The sequence below is a fragment of the Eumetopias jubatus genome, unplaced genomic scaffold (assembly GCF_037043125.1).
Source record: "Eumetopias jubatus isolate StellerSeaLion01/CBP00866 unplaced genomic scaffold, mEumJub1_p1.0 scaffold_10, whole genome shotgun sequence".
NCBI lineage: Eukaryota > Metazoa > Chordata > Mammalia > Carnivora > Otariidae > Eumetopias > Eumetopias jubatus.
Window position 1 is genome coordinate 88,340,751 of NW_028274816.1, and position 19,117 is coordinate 88,359,867.

General features: G+C 53.2%; 1 protein-coding gene across 1 annotated transcript in view; it reads left to right on the forward strand.

Moving 5' to 3' along the window:
- The window catches only part of SDK2 (sidekick cell adhesion molecule 2), a 133,413-nt gene that overhangs the window by 50,558 nt on the left and 63,738 nt on the right, over positions 1-19,117 (forward strand). The window contains exons 6-13 of the mRNA XM_028112733.2: positions 2,696-2,807; positions 4,628-4,818; positions 6,174-6,257; positions 8,154-8,348; positions 9,578-9,694; positions 11,392-11,559; positions 12,397-12,499; positions 18,789-18,965. Of these exons, the coding sequence (XP_027968534.2) occupies positions 2,696-2,807; positions 4,628-4,818; positions 6,174-6,257; positions 8,154-8,348; positions 9,578-9,694; positions 11,392-11,559; positions 12,397-12,499; positions 18,789-18,965 (1,147 nt within the window). The remainder of the gene's footprint in view (positions 1-2,695; positions 2,808-4,627; positions 4,819-6,173; positions 6,258-8,153; positions 8,349-9,577; positions 9,695-11,391; positions 11,560-12,396; positions 12,500-18,788; positions 18,966-19,117) is intronic.

Below are 19,117 nucleotides of genomic sequence, written 5' to 3' on the forward strand. Positions count from 1 at the left end.
GTTTGGGGTGGGAGACAAGGAAGCTGTCCCCGAGCATAGGCAGGTACACCCCAAGGAGGACAGACTATGATTTACTGAGCACCTACTCAGCACCGGGTACTCTGCACTCACCCCAGACCAGGTGGCCACCCCTACCGACGCCCTTCTTCCCAGCATCCATCCCATCGGCTCTAATCCGATAAATGTCTTAAGCACTGATCTGAGATCCAGACCGTGCGCTGCATGAGGACAGACCCCTGCCCCCCCTCACTCAGTGAGGAACCCCTGGTACCAGGCACAGTCTGCAAGGGACTGAGCCCTCACCCAGAAAAGATCTGTTGAGCAAGAGGCTGAACTCACAGAACCCTGCGATGCGATCATTTTTATCCCCATATTGCCCCGGAGAAAATCAAGACCCAGCTGAGACACCCCCCACCCCACCCCCACCACTGCACCACTGCGGGATGGCTGGGGCGGAGCAAGGTTTTGAACCAGGTCTTCCTGACCCCCCAGCCCTCTATCGCTGGGTCCAGGGGTCCCCAACCACAGCTGGTCCCTCCCCTCGAGCCCCAGGGCCACTGCCAGGACCGAGGCATGACCTCCAGGGTCCCCGGATGGGTGTCAGTCTCCCCTCCACCCAACAAGTTGCCCTGAGGCCCTGGGGTGGCCCTCCTATTTTTAAACTCCGAGGGCTCTGTTTACCTGGCTCCGCAGTGGGGCACGTCGCTTGGGCTCTGTCTGTCTCCTCCTCCTGCCCCATTAATCTGGGCCGTGGTACCTGCGCGCCCCGGCATGTAATAAACAACTTAGAGCACACTTTTATGGATTCAGCTATATCAGCAGCTTTCAGTCCGATCGCTCTTTATGGCACCTACATGAGGCTTTTATATTGTTGCAATTATTTTGCTTTATATGCTTCCTTTCTTCCCTCTTCATTTTACTTTATTTTTTACATTTTTATTCCCTTTTCTAGCAAAGCCTGGAGTCCAGGCAAGAAAACCTGCCCAGGGCTGACCAGGGTGGCCCAGAGCGGCAGTGGGGCCGTGACATGCTCTCCCCATAAAGGATGTCCTGTCACTGTTCCCCACCGCTCCCCCCCCCCCCCACAGGGCTGTGCAGGTCATTATAGTCGGCTGCCTCCAGAACCTCCTGGGAAGGAGCCAACCGGATGGATTTTTCGTGAGAGAAAAAGCCCTCTGTGGCTCTACTTCCAGGAGCACTGGAGCAGGTGCATGGAGAATATTGGAGTTTCTGCCAATATCGGGCCTGTGCTGACCCACCAAGAGCCTGGCCACTTCTTAACTCAAAAGAATACAAAAGGCGAAGCTACTGCCTCTGTTAGAAGAGCTCGGGGTATTGTGTTGTGTTGATAAAGCCCACTCGTGATACGTTCTCTTGCATTTCAATCACTGATCCTGAACTGGTGCAGGGCTAGCCCTGGTCCATTCGTGCCTTCGCCGAACAAATATACATGAGCCCCGACTATGTGCCAGACGTCTCCCTGGTGCTGGAGAAGGAGGCATGAGCAAGGCTGTCTCAGCGCGGGCTGCCGTAACAGGTTACCCGACCGGGGGCTTCAGCAGAGCGGTGACCTCTCAGTTCGGGAAGTCCAAGGTCAAGGGACCAGCATGGCTGGGTTATGCTGAGGCCTCTCTTCCTGCCTTGCAGACAGCCGCCTTCTTGCTGTGTCCTCGCGTGGCAGAGACAGAGTTGTGGTGTCTCTCTTCTGATCAGGGCACCGGCCCTGTTGGATTAAGGCCCCACCCTTAGGACCTCACTTAAGCCAATGACCGACCGAAGACCCCAACTGCAAATACAGTCACATGGAGGTTAGGGCTTCAACATACGAATTTGGAGGAGACCTAATTCAGCCCAAGGCAAGGATTCGTGAGGTTCCTGCCCTGGGGAATGTATTAGCTTCCTTGGGCTGCTGTAACAAAGTTCTGCAAACTGGGGGGCTTGTAACGACAGAAATGTACTAACAGTTTTAGAGGCCAGACGTCTGAAATCGAGGCGTTGGGAGGCCTGTGTGCTCCCTGAAGGCTCTAGGGAATGATCCTTTCTTGCCTCTCAGCTTCTAGTGGTGGCTGGCAATCCTTTGCATTCCTCCTTGCCTTGGAGATGAGATACATCACTCCAAGTCCCTGCCTCCGTGCTCACCTGGCCTTCTCCCCTCTGTGTCCATGTGTCTGTATCTCCATTTCACGCGTCTTGTAAGGGCATGTCGTATCGGCCTTAGGGCCCACCCAGATACAGAAGGACCTCATCTTGACTTGATTACACCTGCAAAGACCCTATTTCCAAAGAAAGTCACATCGACAGCTGCCGTGGACATGAATTTGGGGGGATTACTATTCAACCCAGTACAGGGAGTTTGTGTTCAGGTGGAAGAGGGGGCCAGCGAAGAAGTAAGCTAATAAGATAAATGTGGATGGGGGGAAGGAGTTTGAAGGCACAAACAGGACAAGGGGCTAAGGGGGAGGGCATGTTGTGTGACAGGAAGGTGGGGGGGGCTCTGGAGTTCTCCAGTGGGCGCTCGCTGGACACTGCAGATGCCCATGACCAGAGGGAGAGGGAGAGGTGAGAGGGACCCTGGGGTCATGCTGCTTGGGTCGGTGCCCCATGGTCACCTGCCCAGCTCCATGAGGACCAAGGTCTCCCGAGTGGAGACAGGATTTCCGCCCTCTGTCTCCAGCTGTCCCTGACCTCTCCCCAGATGTCGGGGGGCCTGCAGACCCCATCGCCCCAACCATCATCATTCCTCCCAAGAACACCAGCGTGGTGGCCGGGACCTCGGAGGTGACCATGGAGTGTGTGGCCAATGCCAGGTGGGTAGCATGTTCCCCCCCCCCATGCTCCCCTGCACCTTTGACTCCAGCCTGTGCTCCTGACCTGTGGGCTCCAAGGGGACCAGCCCGAGTTCAGGGAGGTCTGCAAGTGTCACGTGAGGACCCAGGAAAGGAGATGGGGCGTTTGCCCTAGAGGAGGGGTGACGCCTGGATGGGCTGGCTCATTCTCTGTGGCCTGAGGGGAGAGACCAGGCCTGGGGGGGGCGGGGGAAGTTACCGGGCAGCAGATTTCAGCTCAGGGTATCGACGCCTCACTTATGGCCCTGAGGGCGATCTGGAAGGGGCAGTTTTGGTCCTTGTGTGCAGGGACGCAGGGTTGGGAGAGGGCTCGTGTGGGGGCCTTGGCAGGAGGGAAGACCTGGGGTCAGACCCATCTGCAGCCCCTTCCTGGCCACACACGACCCTCACTTCCCTTAACCAGGAAACAATTCAATAATTACCGCACCTCATCACATGTGGGCGCTGTACTGTACTTCCCGCATGATTTCTGTTCCTCCCACAACTACCCCGAAGCCCAGAGAGGGCAAGCAACCTGCCCAAGGTCACCCAGCGGGCCAACAGCAGGGTGGCAGTAGAACAGGCCACCCCCCAAGGCCCAGGCCCATTGCCATGCTCTGGGCCTCAGTCTCCTCGGCTGTAAAATGGGAATGATTCGAGCACACACCTCCCCGGTAAGGCGTGTAGGTGGAGTGCTGAACCCACCTCGTAAGTACTCAAGAAAGGTGCTCGCATGTGATGAGTGGGGAGTCAGACCAAGGGCCCCGAGGTCACCTCCTGTTGAAGAGTCCTGGAGAGCAATCCTGTAGCAGCGTTCCTATGCGTGCGCTCCTGGAGACACAGGTTCCCTGGGAGGGTGGGAAAGGCCTTGGTGTGGAGCTCGCCAAGGGCGTGGAGAAGACCTGCAGCCCAGAACCTGCCTAACGGCCCTCGAGCCAGTGCAGCCCACACATACTCGACCACGGGACCCTTTTCCACGGGACCCTCTGCACACCCTGTGCAACCATAGCACAGAGCCCTTGAGGATGTGCCCGGCGCTAAACAGGAGAGCACGCCACGGGGCGCCTGGGCGGCTCAGTCGGATAAGCGTCCAGTTAAGCCTCCAGCTCTTGGTTTCGGCTCAGGTCGTGATCTCGGGGTCATGAGATCGACGCCTGCATTGGGCTCCACACTCAGTGCAGAGTCTGCTGGAGATTCTCCCTCTCCCTCTGCCCCTCCCACCCTTTGCTCGTGTTCACGCATGTGTGCTCTCTCTCTCTCTCTCTCAAATAAATAAATCTTTTAAAAATATAAAACTAAAATGAACAGGAGAGCAGGCCAAACCCAGTCTCAGGAGGTCTTGAGGGGCCGGGGTCAGTGATGGGGGCAACACTCACCCTCTACGTTGCGGGGCGGGTATGTCCGTCTGCCTGCCTTTCGGTTTTCGGACCTTGGGTGTTCGTCTCGCGCTCCTCCCCGGCCTGTCGCCGCGCCTGAAACGCTGCGCTGCCCCCGGCTCCGGTTCGGACGGGAAGCCGCGCCAGGCGGCAGAAGAGCGAGACGCACGGCTCCGGCGGCTCCTGTCCTCGGGGAACGTGCACCAAGTTAGTGCCGGCCCGGCCTCCAGATGCCTTCCCTGCATTAGAGCATCCAACCGCAGCACAAACCCCCGGGGGCACAGCCGTCCCATCTTGTAGACGAGGAAACCGAGGTCCGGAGGGCTGCACCTCGAAGGGGCGGGGCTTAGGGCCCTGGCCTGCGCTCCCACCCTCCCCTGTCCTGGGCCCCTGTGGCTGAGAGCCCGCTTCACTCTCGCCCTGCAGGCCCCTGATCAAGCTGCACATCATTTGGAAGAAAGATGGGGTGCCGCTGTCCGGCGGCATCAGCGACTACAACCGGCGGCTGACCGTCCCCAGCCCCACGGGCAGCGACGCCGGCTACTATGAGTGCGAGGCTGTCCTACGGAGCAGTAGCGTCCCCTCCGTCGTCCGAGGAGCCTACTTGTCTGTGCTGGGTGAGATGGGGCAGGGCTGCTGGGGGTCCCCGCCCAGGGGGAAGGGGCCGTAGGGCTGGGGTCTTCTTTTTTTTTAAATTTTTTATTTACTTTTAATTTTATTTTATTATGTTAGTCACCGTATATCACATCATTAGTTTTTGATGTAGTGTTCCATGATTCATTGCACCTAACACCCAGTGCTCCACGCAGAACAGGCCCTCCTTAATACCCATCACCAGGCTAACCCATCCTCACACCCCCTCCCCTCTAGAACCCCCAGTTTGTTTCCCCGGAGTCCACAGTCTCTCATGGTTCATCTTCCCCTCCGATTTCTGCCCCCCTTAATTTTTCTCCTCCTACTATCTTCTTCTTCTTCTTCTTCTTTTTTTAACATATAATGTATTATTTGTTTCAGAGGTACAGGTCTGTGGTCATCAGTCTTGCACAATTCACAGCGCTCACCAGAGCACACACCCTCCCCAATGTCTGTCACCCAGCCGCCCCATCCCTCCCACCCCCCACCAATCAGCAACCCTCAGTTTGTTTCCTGAGATTAAGAGTCTCTTATGGTTTGTCTCCCTGTCTGGTTTCATCTTGTTTCATTTTTTCCTCCTTTCCCCTATGATCCTCTGTCTTGTTTCTCAAATTCCTCTTATCATTGAGATCATATGATACTTGTCTTTCTCTGATTGACTTATTTTGCTTAGCATAACACCCTCTAGTTCCATCCACATCATTACGAATGGCAAGATTTCATTTTTTTGATGGCTGAGTAGTATTCCATTGTGTGTATACACCATATCTTCTTTATCCATTCATCTGTCGATGGACATCTGAACTCTTTCCATAATTTGGCTATCATGGACATTGCTGCTATAAACATTGGGGTGCACGAACCCCTTCGGATCACTACATTTTTGTCTTTGGGTAAATACCCAGTAGTGCAATTGCTGGATCGTATGGTAGCTCTATTTTCAATGGTTTGAGGAACCTCCATACTGGTTTCCAGAGTGGCTGCACCAGCTTGCATTCCCGCCAACAGTGTAGGAGGGTTCCCCTTTCTCCGCATCCCCGCCAACATCTGTCGTTCCCTGACTTGTTAATTTTAGCCATTCTGACGGGTGTGAGGTGGTATCTCATTGAGGTTTTGATTTGGATTTCCCTGATGCCGAGTGGATGTTGAGCACTTTTTCATGTGTCTGTTGGCCATTTGGATGTCGTCTGTTCATGTCTTCTGCCCATTTCTTGATTGGATTACTTGTCCTTTGGGTGTCGAGTTTGATGGGCTGGGGCCTTCTTAAGGGTGACCCGAGCAGTGGTTGTATCAAAAGGAGCATGGCTCTGAGCCCCTCCCCTGGTCCTTCCTCCTGCAGAACCGCCTCAGTTTGTCAAGGAGCCAGAGAGACACATCACAGCGGAGATGGAGAAAGTGGTGGACATTCCCTGTCGGGCAAAAGGTAACACAGTGGTGGGGTCAAACGGAAAAAGGGCGCCCCCGCCCCAGACCTCCAGCCCTTCCTGTCCCTGTCACAAACTTTTCTAAATTCCACTTCCTTCTCCAGGGAGCATCACTGAGCAGGGAGCCAGTCTGGCAGTGAGCAGAAACCCCAGGAAACAAACAGGCCAAATTACCATAATCTCAGGACTGGAAATCAACCCACGTTACCATAACTCGAGGGTTACAAATGAATCCAAATTACCGTAATTTCAGGATAGGTGACAGACTGAAATTGCCCATAATTTGGGAGTTGTAGACAATGTCAAATTACCGTAATGTCAGAACTGCTAGAACTTGGGTACATCTCGCCTGAGATGGGTCTCATGAGCTCCGCCTGGTTTCTGGGTCATTTTGCTCCATTTCCTCCCCTACTCTCTCTACTTAACCCCCCTTTGTCAGAATTCCTGAAGAATTTCCTCTTTCCCCACCCCCAGCCTTCCTCTTTCTGGCGCAGCTGAGCTACAGGACAGCCTGAAGCCAGGGTGAAGTCTGGGGTGATCGCATGGGAGGTAGAGAGCGTGCACCATGGCCCGTGGTCTGATTGTGAGCAAAGGGGCAGAATGTAGCTCAGGCAGGAGGAGAGTGTCCATGTAGGGCGTGAGTAAGGACTCCCCTTCTGAGACCACCCAAGGGGAAGGCAAAGCTCCATTCATTCACCCAACAAACATTTTTTGGAGGCTTTACCCATGCGCTGATACTGCTTTCGGGCTAGGGAGGTGTAGACCGAACCAAACAGCCAAATCCTTGCTGTTACAAAACTTACTTCTTTTAAAAAAAAAAAAAAAAAACATTTTATTGTATTTTATTTGACAGAGAGAGTGAGCACAAGTAGGGGGAGCAGCAGAGGGAGAGGGAGAAGCAGGCTCTGCACTGAGCAGGGAGCCCGATACAGGGCTCGATCCCAGGACCCTGGGATCATGACCTGAGCCGAAGGCAGCTGCTTAACGAATAAGCCACCCAGACAACCTCAAAACTTACATTCTTAAGAGGAAGGCAGACGAACGAATAAACAAAGATACCTTATTTCATTTCGTCGAAAATGGGTTGTGAGATGCCCCATGATTTTATGTGCCACTAAGAAAGAAAAAAGACTGTGCTTTCAATAGTAAGACATGTCCTGATCACAGAGATGTTACGTGGAAGAGTGTGCCCCGTGGAATAGTGAAATACAGTGTCCTAGAATGTCAGCATGGAGAAGGGCTGTGAAGGAGAAGGGAGAAGCGAGCAGGCTTAGGGGGCTTGGAGCGACGGGGTGCTCTTTTGAATGGAGAGCGGGAGCTCCTCTGGGGAAGTCGCCTTTGAGTGGAGCCCCGGGGCGGGGGGAGGTTGGGGGTACCTGCAGGAAGACCATGCTGGGCCAGGGGTGAATGACTTGGGCAAGGCCGAGAGACAGGGAGCCCCCATTCACCGCCCTCTGCAGACCAGGTAGGAGGGGGCTCCCAAGGGCTGCCTGAGGAACACTACCCCCTTCCGCATGCTCTTTGACACGGGACTCTGTGGTCATGTGAGTTTGGGAAACCAACCCCCAGTTGGAGTTTCCCAGAACATATCACAAGCTCTGCTAAATTAAATGTCAGTTAAAAAAAAAATTAATGTGTCCTGTCCAGCATTTCCAAGCTAAACTAATCCAACTAAATTTTCTTGGAACCGCTGCTGTTATAAAGAACTTAAGAAATGCCATGCTGAGAATATCTTTCACCTCTTCCAAGACCATTAACTGGCACCTCTGAGAAGGTTCTAGAAACCAAGACACACTGGGACCCCCACACACACCCCTCACCGACTTCCAGGCTCAGAAGCGGGAGGGAGGGAGCCAGGAGGTGGGCTGACTGTGGGCCCACGTCTGTCCCCCCAGGTGTACCACCGCCCTCCATCAGCTGGTACAAGGACGCGGCCGTGGTGGAGGTGGAGAGGCTGAGCCGCTTCAGGCAGCGTGGTGACGGGGGCCTGCAGATCAGTGGGCTGCTCCCCGACGACACCGGCATGTTCCAGTGCTTTGCCCGCAACGCGGCTGGCGAGGTGCAGACCTCCACCTACCTGGCCGTCACCAGTAAGCTGGCCCTGCCCTGCCCCTGTGTCCCTCCCACCCAGGACACCGCTTTCCTCCAAACCAGCAGCCTCTTGAGAAAAGATGCTGCATTTTGCAGGGAGAGGATATGCCAGAAGTCCGTCCCTGGGCAGCCGGGGTGGCTGTCCCCGGCTTTCACAGCCCCGGTCTGGCGCTCCAGAACTCTGAGCCCAGGGCGACCTCACTGGCTCTTTGAGAGAAGCAGCTGTGAGACCCCAGGCCCCGCTCTGTCATCCGAGCTGTCCCTGGCTTCCTGGGCAGGGCTGAAGCCACCCCGTCCCAACGTCCCAGCGGAGAAGACTTGCTTACTTCTCCAAAGGGAGCCAGAACTTGAATCTCAGTCCCCACTTCAGACTTTTTGCCCTCTTGGAGTCTCTTTTTGTGGTTATGTAATAGTTCTTCTGCCCTCTTCATGGAGTTGCATGAGCTCGAAATGCTCTGTGAGTGGTCACACCATAGACAGCCAGGCTCTGGGTGCGTGCAGAGCGATGCTGGGCTCCCTGTCTCAGCCGCCAAAGGCGGGACATATGGTCATGGGCCTCCTTGAGCCCCTCCAGGCTCATCACCCAGACCCACAGAGGTCCCCATACAGGGCAGCCACGGAGCAGAGGGCGAGAGTCAGGGCAGAAGGGCTGCCATCTTGCTTCTTGCTTCTGATGAGTGCCGGGGAAGCTGGTGCTGGTCCCTCCCTAAGCTCCGCCCCCATGCCCGTCTGACCGGACGGTTCCCTGAGGGCTGGGCTAGGGAAGGCAAGCCCAGAGCAAGAAGGCTGCACTTAGCCTTGAAGAACCACAGCTTAGCCAGGCCGTGGGCTCTCCAGGGTCAAGGCTTGTGCAGAGTGGGTCGTGTTCTTCTCTTGGCCATAGCCACTTTTTCTCTTAAGAACCTGGAGCCTTGACGCCTCGACGTCATGTTTGGTGAAGGACGGATCCCATTTACCTTGTCATGGAGGGTGGGAGCTTCCCTCAGGGTCCTCGGTTTCCCCTAAACGGAGGCCTAAGAACCAAGGCTGGGGGAGGAGTGTAGCCTGGGTCCTCCCACAGGGCAGGTGGTACAGGGAGCCCTCAGGGGCCCCATCAGGACACCTGCCGTCCTTGTCTGTGGTGGGACCCACAGCAGCCAGGGTAACAGGGGCAGGACAAGGACCTGGCCCTCTGGCTGTGGGGCTCCTCCAGGGTGTAGCCAAGAGACTCCACTGTCTCCTTTTGCAGGCATTGCCCCCAACATCACCAGAGGCCCCTTGGACAGCACAGTGATCGATGGCATGTCAGTGGTGCTGGCTTGCGAGACTTCGGGGGCACCCCGGCCGGCCATCACTTGGCAGAAAGGTAGAGGGGACTGATCTCCTTTGGAGGGTGTGGCCCTGTGACCATCTAGGGCATTCCTCAGAGCTCCGTTCTGGAGCCAGCCAGGTCGGGTTCCCTGTGTACGGTTGTGGAGGTCGTGCACTGCACACTCCAGGAGGGCATCCATCTCTCACACCACGGGAGGCACCGTATGCCACCCTGCCGGGCTCAAGGCCCAGCTCTGCATCTTCTGACACCTGTGGACCTCGGGTGAATTATTTACTCACTCTGAGCCTTAGGGTCCCCATCTGTAAACTGAGGACCGTAGTACACATACCCCGGGCTGGCATGAGGACGAAACAGGAGCATGCGCGTGAGGAGCCTGCACTGTGCCCACAGAGCAGGGAAGTCCGATGAATGACAGCTGCTTGATCATATTGTGGTGGTGGCCGTGACTGCAGGCGGTGGGGGGGGGGAAGGGGGCGTCCGTCCTCCCTGGCGACAGAGGGCTCCAGAGGGCTTTGCACCAGCAGAGCTGAAGCAGTCCCATCCCATGTGCCCTCTCCACTCCTGTTTCCGAAACTCGCCTTCCCCGCTCTCCCCATGTACACAGGCCTCCCCACGACCCGTCCCCCTCCCCCCACCGCTTTACTTCTCCACCTCCTAAAACACAAGATTACCTGCCTATTCATGCTGCCTACTGCCTGACCGCCCCCTGACGTCAGGGGTTTCAGCTTTGTCCGCTGCTGTCTGCCTGGGCCTAGGACAGGGTCTGGCACATGGTCGTGGCTCGATGAGTATTTGTGGAATGAGTGTAAGCACAGCCAGGCACACATACGGACACAAGCACCCTCACCTGCCCCACTCACTAGTTTGGTATTCCTGGCCATGTGTGCGGATAGACACACCCACAGGCTTGCACATGGACAGACAGACAGGTGGGATTTTCTTTAAAATAGATATGATCGGGGCGCCTGGGTGGCTCAGTCGATTAAGCATCTGCCTTCGGCTCAGGTCATGATCTTAGGGTCCTGGGATCCAGCCCTGGGTCCAGCTGTGTGCTCAGTGGGGAGCCTGCTTCTCCCTCTCCCTCTGTGCGCCCCCCTCCAATAAACAAAATCTTTAAAAAAAAAAAAAGAAATAGAATAAAATAGATACAATGACCAAACCCTGCACTCTGGGGCTCCTACCCGGGGCACATCCCCGCACCACAGCCCCAGGCACCAGGCCTCCCCAGGTCCCACCGCAAAGGGAATGCTGCCCCCGCCCCCATCCCCGTCCCTCCCACCCCCGCTCTGTCACTTTCTTCTGCTCTCCTGAAGGTGACTCTCCAGAAGCATCCTGCGGCAGGATGCCCGTCACCACCTTGTCAGAGCTGTCTGCCCCCTCCCCACCCCACCCCCCGGCCCGGGACCAGCTGTCTCCAAGAGTCGTGCCTGGCTGCATCAGGAGACAGTCCCTGGCCTTCTCCGGTGAAGGGCAGACGGCACGGTGGGGGGAGAGACGCCAGGAGACCTGGGCTCTGTGACCGCGTGCCCTTGGGCCCGTCCCCGTGTCAGAAGCCTAGCTGGGTCTCAGCCCTGACCCCGGCCTGGCCCTCCCGGCATTTCTAAAGCTGGGGTCCTCCTGAGAGCGCCGGCCCAGAGCCGCCTGGGGACGGGAGACGCGAGGTCTCGCAGAGCGGGGGGCTGCGCGCCGCAGCCTGAGCCCACCCCGAGCGCACCCCGTGTCGCCTTCAGGGGAGCGCGTCCTGGCCAGTGGCTCTGTCCAGCTGCCTCGCTTCACGCTGCTGGAGTCGGGCAGCCTGCTCATCAGCCCCACGCACATCTCCGATGCCGGGACCTACACCTGCTTGGCCACCAACTCTCGGGGGGTCGACGAAGCCTCGGCTGACCTGGTCGTGTGGGGTGAGTGTGCAGAGTGGGAACACTTCACACGTCCGTGCATGCGTGTGTGCTGAGCACAGGCTCTCACCACCAGCGCCTCCTCATCGGCACAGCTGTCTCACCAGGGCGCCTCTTGTAAGAAGGACAGGGCCAAATGAATCCAGAGGAGCGGGGCCGCGGGAAGGCCAGGGTTCTGCAGACGGTGCCACGTGGAGGCCCAAATAGTAACTATTTTTGGCTTTGAGGGCTAGACAGCCTCGGTCCCAACTCCTCGACTGACTTGTCTCTTTCATCAAAAAAGCAGCCGTGGATAATACTTCAGCTGACAGGCTACCAGCCAGACTTGACCCTGGACGCTAGGGTGCTGAGCCCAGCTTTCAGGAAACTTCTCAAGCCCCTTGCTTCGTTAGATTGCACCACTTGGGCTCCGCACCCAAGATAGACACGCCCGTGGGCCCCCCGTGGAGGCTGAGCGCCGGTGGGCTGGCATGTGATGCAGCAGACGGGGAATCAGACGATCCTGTTTTTACCCTGGCTGGACCACTCTTGTGCTGGTCATCCTCTGATTTCCATTTCTTCATCCCTCCCAAGGGTTTCTGGGGTAAGATTAAATGAGTCCCCACTCTGAACGTGGCTTCCAAGAATGCGAGTACCACAGAGGCACATTGTTCTTGTTAGCATTCTGGGTCACCCGCCGTGGTAGAGCCATCCACATGCTGGGTCTGCCTTCACCTGCCCATAGAATTCAGCCACGCGGGCCTGGGTCACCTGAAGATGCCTTTTGCACACACCTGCATCTCACCTGTTCCTCTGCATCTACTCCCCTTCTCACCACCCTGTTTCCCTGCTGTCTTTCAGCCCGGACCCGCATCACCAAGCCTCCCCAGGACCAGAGTGTCATCAAGGGTACCCAGGCCTCCATGGTGTGCGGAGTGACCCACGACCCCCGAGTGACCGTCAGGTACTCCCTCTGCTGTGGCCCCACAGAGGCAAAAGGGGAGGGCAGCTTTAGGGATAGCTGGGCAAGTGTTGACACCAAGGAGGTAAGTGTCACTGTGGGGCCAAGCCACGGCCTTGGGGGGACCACCTGTAAAGCTAGTGCAGGGCTGAGCTAGCTTGAACTTATTTGGGCCAAGTTGGGGGGGGGGGATCGATATGGAAAAACAGAGGAGGGAGGGATGCAGGAGGGAGTGGGGGAGAAGAAAGAGGCATTTTGGTTGGTGACATGTGGAGACTCTGAGGTGCTCTTGCTGTGACATAGGACCCCACTCTAGCGCAATCTTCGACCCAGATCCTAGACCCTCTACCCACCAAGTGGACAGCAGACGGGTCTGAGTAAAGAGGCTTGGGAGCAGAGATAGGCCAAGGCAGGAGACACGTGTGAGAGGAAAGTGCCCCAAAATGGGGCCACCCCACCACCACCCCTGGGAGCTGGGACCTTGGTGAGCTGCTTGGCTTGAAGGGAACCAGGTCCCCCTGGGGAAGCCACTGGGGACAGGTCAGAAGCAGCCAAGAAGGGTGTAAAAGCCAGAACCCCTCCCAAGCTTGGGCTGCGGACTCCTGGACCCACCCCAGGAAAGGCTTCGGGGACTAAGACCAGGAGAAAATTGTCCCTTCGGGGCTCTCCCTTGAACTCCGGGATGCTGAGTAAAAAAAAAAAAAAATGCAACTGCTTCCTTAGAAACAAATATTCCCTCCATGTTGCTTCTGTGTTTTATGGCCAATATCACTGCCAGAGCAACTGGCTTCGAGGCTGGAAGGGGCTGGGCGCTGATGCCACTGGGGAGGCTGGGCCCCCACTGCTCCGGAGGCAGCTGTAGCCTGGGGCGCCATCTGGTGGCCATTGGGCACATGACAGTCTATGCTGCCACACCGAATGGGTTCCCCCGTGGGAAGCCAGGGTTGGCATAAAGATGACTAACTAGACTTTTAGACCCACACCCATTCTCCGAGAATCCATTGCAGGCCCCCAGTTTGAGAAACACCTCCTTGAACATTAAACATTGACCCGTCAGGACAGTCATCATGTGGTGCCAGCATAAATGCAAGCAGGAGCCTTGAAATCACATAGATGTCATTAAAATACTGTCAACACAAGAAATAGAATATGCTTATTCCTGGGATTATTAAATTTTGTAAAAAAAAATATATCAACTATAAAAATGTTCTCCAAGAAAACCCCGCCTACTCCCCCACCACCAGAGAATATCGCTGTGGGTTGCAGACCCACACCTAAGTGGTAGCTATAATTTTAGCACCTATTAATTGAAAAACTTCATAATAATAAAAAGCTATATTAATTCAGCAACACTTTAAAATAAGTTGGTGTTTTATTTATTAAAATATTATCCAGCTAGCATTTGGAAAATACTTGCACGTTTTATTCATTCTCTAGACAATTCTTAATGAGCAAAGGGATTCAGGGACCTCTTGCAATATAGCTCCAGACCCACCTCCCAAGGACCCCTAGGGACCCACAGATGGGAAAACCCTATTCCAGCTCACTGAGGGGTCCTCGCCTTAGAATGGCACTCCCCATCTAGGGCAATCTTTACTCGATGGGGAGAGAGAACAGAATTGGTCCCTCAGGCCCCAAAATTGTCAGTCCGTGGCCAAAGCCACCCGCATATCTCCCACCCCTTCCTTGGACTTGAGAACTCTTTTGGAATTTTAGGGAACAGACCAGGGATTCCCTGACCAGACAGGCTAGAAGGGACCCAACAAACAACCCAGTCAGATTTTTTTTTAATTTTATTTATCCATTTGAGAGAGAGAGAATGAGAGAGAGAGAGCACGAGAGGGAAGAGGGTCAGAGGGAGAAGCAGACTCCCCGCTGAGCAGGGAGCCCGGTGCGGGACTCGATCCCGGGACTCCAGGACCATGACCCGAGCCGAAGGCAGTCGCCCAATCAACTGAGCCACCCAGGCGCCCCAAACAACCCAGTCAGATTAAAGTGATGGCCACTTAATTCTGTGCTCTGTGCCATCCTCAAAAATCAAGCCAGGTCCAGGGGTCATGGCCTGAGCAGGTGCAGGTTGCCTGCCCAGAAAGCTTCCAGAACTGCCTTAGGAGAAACTCTTCTGTTTGGATTTGAGCCCAGATCTGGACACACTCTGAGCAATCCACTTGTGGCCACTTAACACTAATCAATATTTCCACTGGCTTTCTTTATTATACAACTAATAGATATCCTTTTTAAGAGGGAAATATTGAAAATATAGATAAGCCCCCAAAAATGGGAAGGGAGAGAAAGAGAGAAGAAAAGTAGGTTTATCTGTTTCTCTCAATTAGAGATAATAATATTAGAGTGTCATTTATAAAACTAGAAACACAGTTTCTTTGTCTGCTTTTTCCTTTAAGAACCCATTGTGGATCTCTTCCCCTGTCAATAAATATTCTTGTATAAACTTAATTATATGATTATTCACTCATCCATTGTGTGGATGTAACATAATTTCTGTTACCAATTCTCTGATGCTGGATATTTGGATGGTTTCTCAATTTTTTGCTAATATTAAGAAACATCACAGGCTGCCTGGGTGGCTCGTTTGGGCATCTGACTCTTGATCTCAGCTCGGGTCTTGATCTCAGGGTCATGGGTTCAAGCCCCATGTTGGACTCCATGCTGGGCGTGGAGCCTACTTCAAAAAAAAAAAAAGAAACATCATGATGAATGTCCTTGTAACTAAATAGTTTTGCACTTCTTTGATTTCCTGAGGACTATCTAACATTATTTAAAGTTGAAAGGAGGCCTGAAAATTGCTCATCAAAATTGTTTAATAGCCAGCTATATAATTACAGATGATTTTGGAAAATTTCTACCCTGAATTAAATGGACTCATGAGTTGTTTCTTTCTTTTTTTTTAATAACTTTCTACGTGGAAATTTTCAAACATAGCCCAGAGTAGAGAGACCCAGATCATCAAGCCTTACATACCCATCTCTCGTTTTTTTAATTTTTATTTAAATTCAATGAACTAACATATAGTGTATTATTAGTTTCAGAGGTAGAGGTCAGTGATTCATCAGTCTTATATAACACCCAGTGCTCATTACATCACGTGCTTTCCTTAATGCACCCAGTTACCCCATCCCCCATGTCCCTCCCCTCCAGCAACCCTCAGTGTGTTTCCTATGATTAAGAGTCTCTTATGGTTTGTCTCCCTCTCTGACTTCATCTTGTTTTATTTTTCCTTCCCTTCCCCTATGATCCTCTGTTTGATTTCTTAAGTTCCACGTATGAGTGAAATCATATGATAATTGTCTTTCTCTGACTTATTTTGCTTAGCATAATACCCTCTAGTTCCATACACATCGTTGCAAATGGCAAGACTTCATTTTTTGATGGCTGAGTAACATTCCATTGTGTATGTATACACCACATTTTCTTTATCCATTCATCTGTCGTTGGACATCTGGGCTCTTTCCACAGTTTGGCTACTGAGGACATTGCTGCTATAAACATTGGGGTGCAGGTGCCCCTTCAGATCACTGCATTTGTATTTTGGTTTTGTACCCATCTCTTGGCCTCCGTGATTGTCAGCCTTTGGCTCACCTGGTTCCTCCTATATATTCCCCGCTGCCCCCCCACAAACAGACACTTTTTTTTACTGCAATATTTTAAAAGCAAATCTCAAGCATGTCATTTTACCTTTAAATATGTCAATGTGCATTTCTTAATTAAAAGGACTTTTCTTTAAACATAACCATGTCCCTGTCACATGGAACACAATGAACCATCCCTTGGTGTCTGCTAATACCATATTACAACATCTCTGATTGTTTGAGAGGTGTCTTTTTAAAGGTTGGTTGGTTTAACTCAGGGCCCACACAAGGTCCACACGTGGCATTTGGTTGGTGTCTCCTTAGTTCTACACAGTCCCTCCCCCTCCTTCTTATTTTTGGTTTCATTGCTGCTTTGTTTTCATGCGGTTAATTAGTTGGAGAAACCAGGTTTTACAGGACAAAGGTCCAGCTAACTTTTTTTTATAAAGGGACAGAGAGTAAATATTTTAGGCTTTGAGGGCTAGATAGCTTTTGTCACAGCTTTCTAAGTCTGCATGTCTGTGTTCCAATAAAACTTTATTTACACAAACAGGCAGGGGGCCACACTTTGCTGACCCCTACTCTGGAAGACCCCACATTCTGGGTTTGGCCAGCTCCTCTTTCACGGTGCAGTACACTTGTTCTTCTATCCCTTGAATTTCTAGTTAGATTCAAGGAACTGGCTGATTAGATTCAGCCTTAGTTGTTTGGGCGCAAATACTTTACAGGTGGTGATACACCCTTCCTAAAACACCACATCCTGGGGCAAAGAATGTCTGCTTGCCTTAGGCTGTTTCTTAAGCAGGAATTACTCTCTGCGCTTCCGTTTGCTTTTTTTTTTTAATGTTTTATTTATTTATTCATGAGAGTCAGAGAGAGAGAGAGAGAGAGAGAGAGAGAGACAGAGGCAGAGGCAGAGGGAGAAGCAGGCTCCCCGCCTAGCAGGGAGCCCGATGCGGGACTCAATCCCAGGACCCCGGGATCATGACCTGAGCCGAAGGCAGACACTTAACCATCTGAGCCACCCAGGCGCCCCCGTTTGCTTTTAAGTAAAATTCTACGCATACCATCAGCGCTGGCAAGGATGATTCTTCCCTAGCTATGGAGATGAATTGAAGGTGATTACTTCTGACAATTTGTAAATGTATATAAAAAGCCTTAAAATTTAACTCAGCAATTTCACTGCTGAGAATTTATCCTTGAGGCAATGATTTAGAATGTATGAAAATACGCTGCAAGGATGTTCCTCACAGCATTAACTATAATATCAGAAAACAAGGAGCTACCCCGGCCGCCCAACATGGCGGGAATAGTTGCAGAGTGACTGTATGTGACGCAGCGTGCGGCCGATAAAAACCAGGGTGTGGAAGTGTCACATTATAAAGAGTTTATGATACTCTGTTGGGTGGGAAAAGCAGCTTTAAAATCAGGACGGATGGCTAGCTAGCTAGCTGTTGTTTACCTTCATGTGCTCTGAGAGTCGAAATACATAATGATGACTAACTTCTATTGATCCCTTACTACCGGAAGCGTTTTATATGAACTCACACCATCCTTATAGCCGCCCTAGAAGGTGGGTGGTATTATTTTTCCTCGCAGGACAGATGAGGAAACAAAGGCATAGGGAGGCTAAATAAACATACCCAGGATCACAAAGCTGGTAAGTGGCCAAGTTTAACATTTGACCAGGGAATCTGAATCCAGAACACAGCGGCACTGTGGTACCATGCCCCTTGGGGCAGGAGAGAAAAGTCTGGAAGGGAGATGCTCCCTTCCCATCATGTTACCCATGATGGGAAAGCTTTTCAGTTTTCTTGCTCTGCATTTTTTTTTTCCTATTTGTAATTGCAATTTTCTGATTCTTTTTTTAACTTAAAAATATTACAGGCTCATCCTCCCTAGCAGTCATAGATTCTCTAACACAGATAGTTCTCACACCTCGTGGCTCAGGCCACACAGTCCCCAGCTGAGTGAGTGACAGGTCATGTGCAAAGCCGCTCAGCCCCCCTCCTGCTTCCTGCCCTGGCTCCCAGTGCCCTGGCCAACCTTGCCAGGGGGGCGGGCATCAGCATGGCGTGCCCCCTAGAGCTGGCAACCCCCGTTACATGGGATGACGGTAATAGTTGTATTTCCTCCAGGATCATTCCAGAGGAGATATTTCTTATTGTCAGACATGGGCATATGTGTAATTTCTCAAGTCCCCGTTTGTACTGACTGACCGAAGCTAAAGTGATTTTTTTGGACACTAAAGTCAATTTGTCACAGTGATGCATTGATCTAATGATTCCCCTCATAAAACTAATTCCAAAATGTAGTCTGTGTGGAAACTTTAATTCTTTTTCCAGCTGTAATCTTTTAACCTCTTCGGAAGATTACCTTTTGCTGGCTCTTTCGTGCTGGCTGCTTGGCAGTGGCTTCTGGCCAAAGGAGACAGGGCTCTGACCGAGACCTGAGCTGGAGGTATAATGGCTTCGTGGGCTAACCCCTCCAGGACAGAGCACCCTGCGACAGCAACAGGGGGCTGCAGGCTGCGTGGGTGCTCCCCTCCCCACCGTGCTCCTGCCCAGGACCGGCCCTGGGGGCCCGCATCTCCTGGGGAGTGCCCTGCAGCCTTTGGAGCTCTCCTGCAGACAGCCCCAGGCTGAGCCCCAGCAGCCCCCCTACTTCCCGATCTCTCTTTACCGACTGCTGCTTCTTACCCTTAGGTACGTCTGGGAGAAGGATGGGGCCTCCCTGGGCACCGAGAGCAACCCCCGCATCCGACTCGACAAGAACGGCTCCCTGCACATCTCGCAGACATGGTCGGGGGACATCGGCACGTACACCTGCCGGGTGCTGTCCGCTGGAGGCAATGACTCTCGCAGTGCCCACCTGCGTGTCAGGTAAGGGCAGCCCCCCCCCACAAAGGGGGGCCTAGGCCGCAACGGGAGGCTTATGTTGGCGGATGCCCGGGCCACATGTGACCTGGGTCCACTCCCCTCTGGGAACATACTCAAGCCTCCTCCAAGGCCTTCCCCTGCCGCCAGCTCAGGCC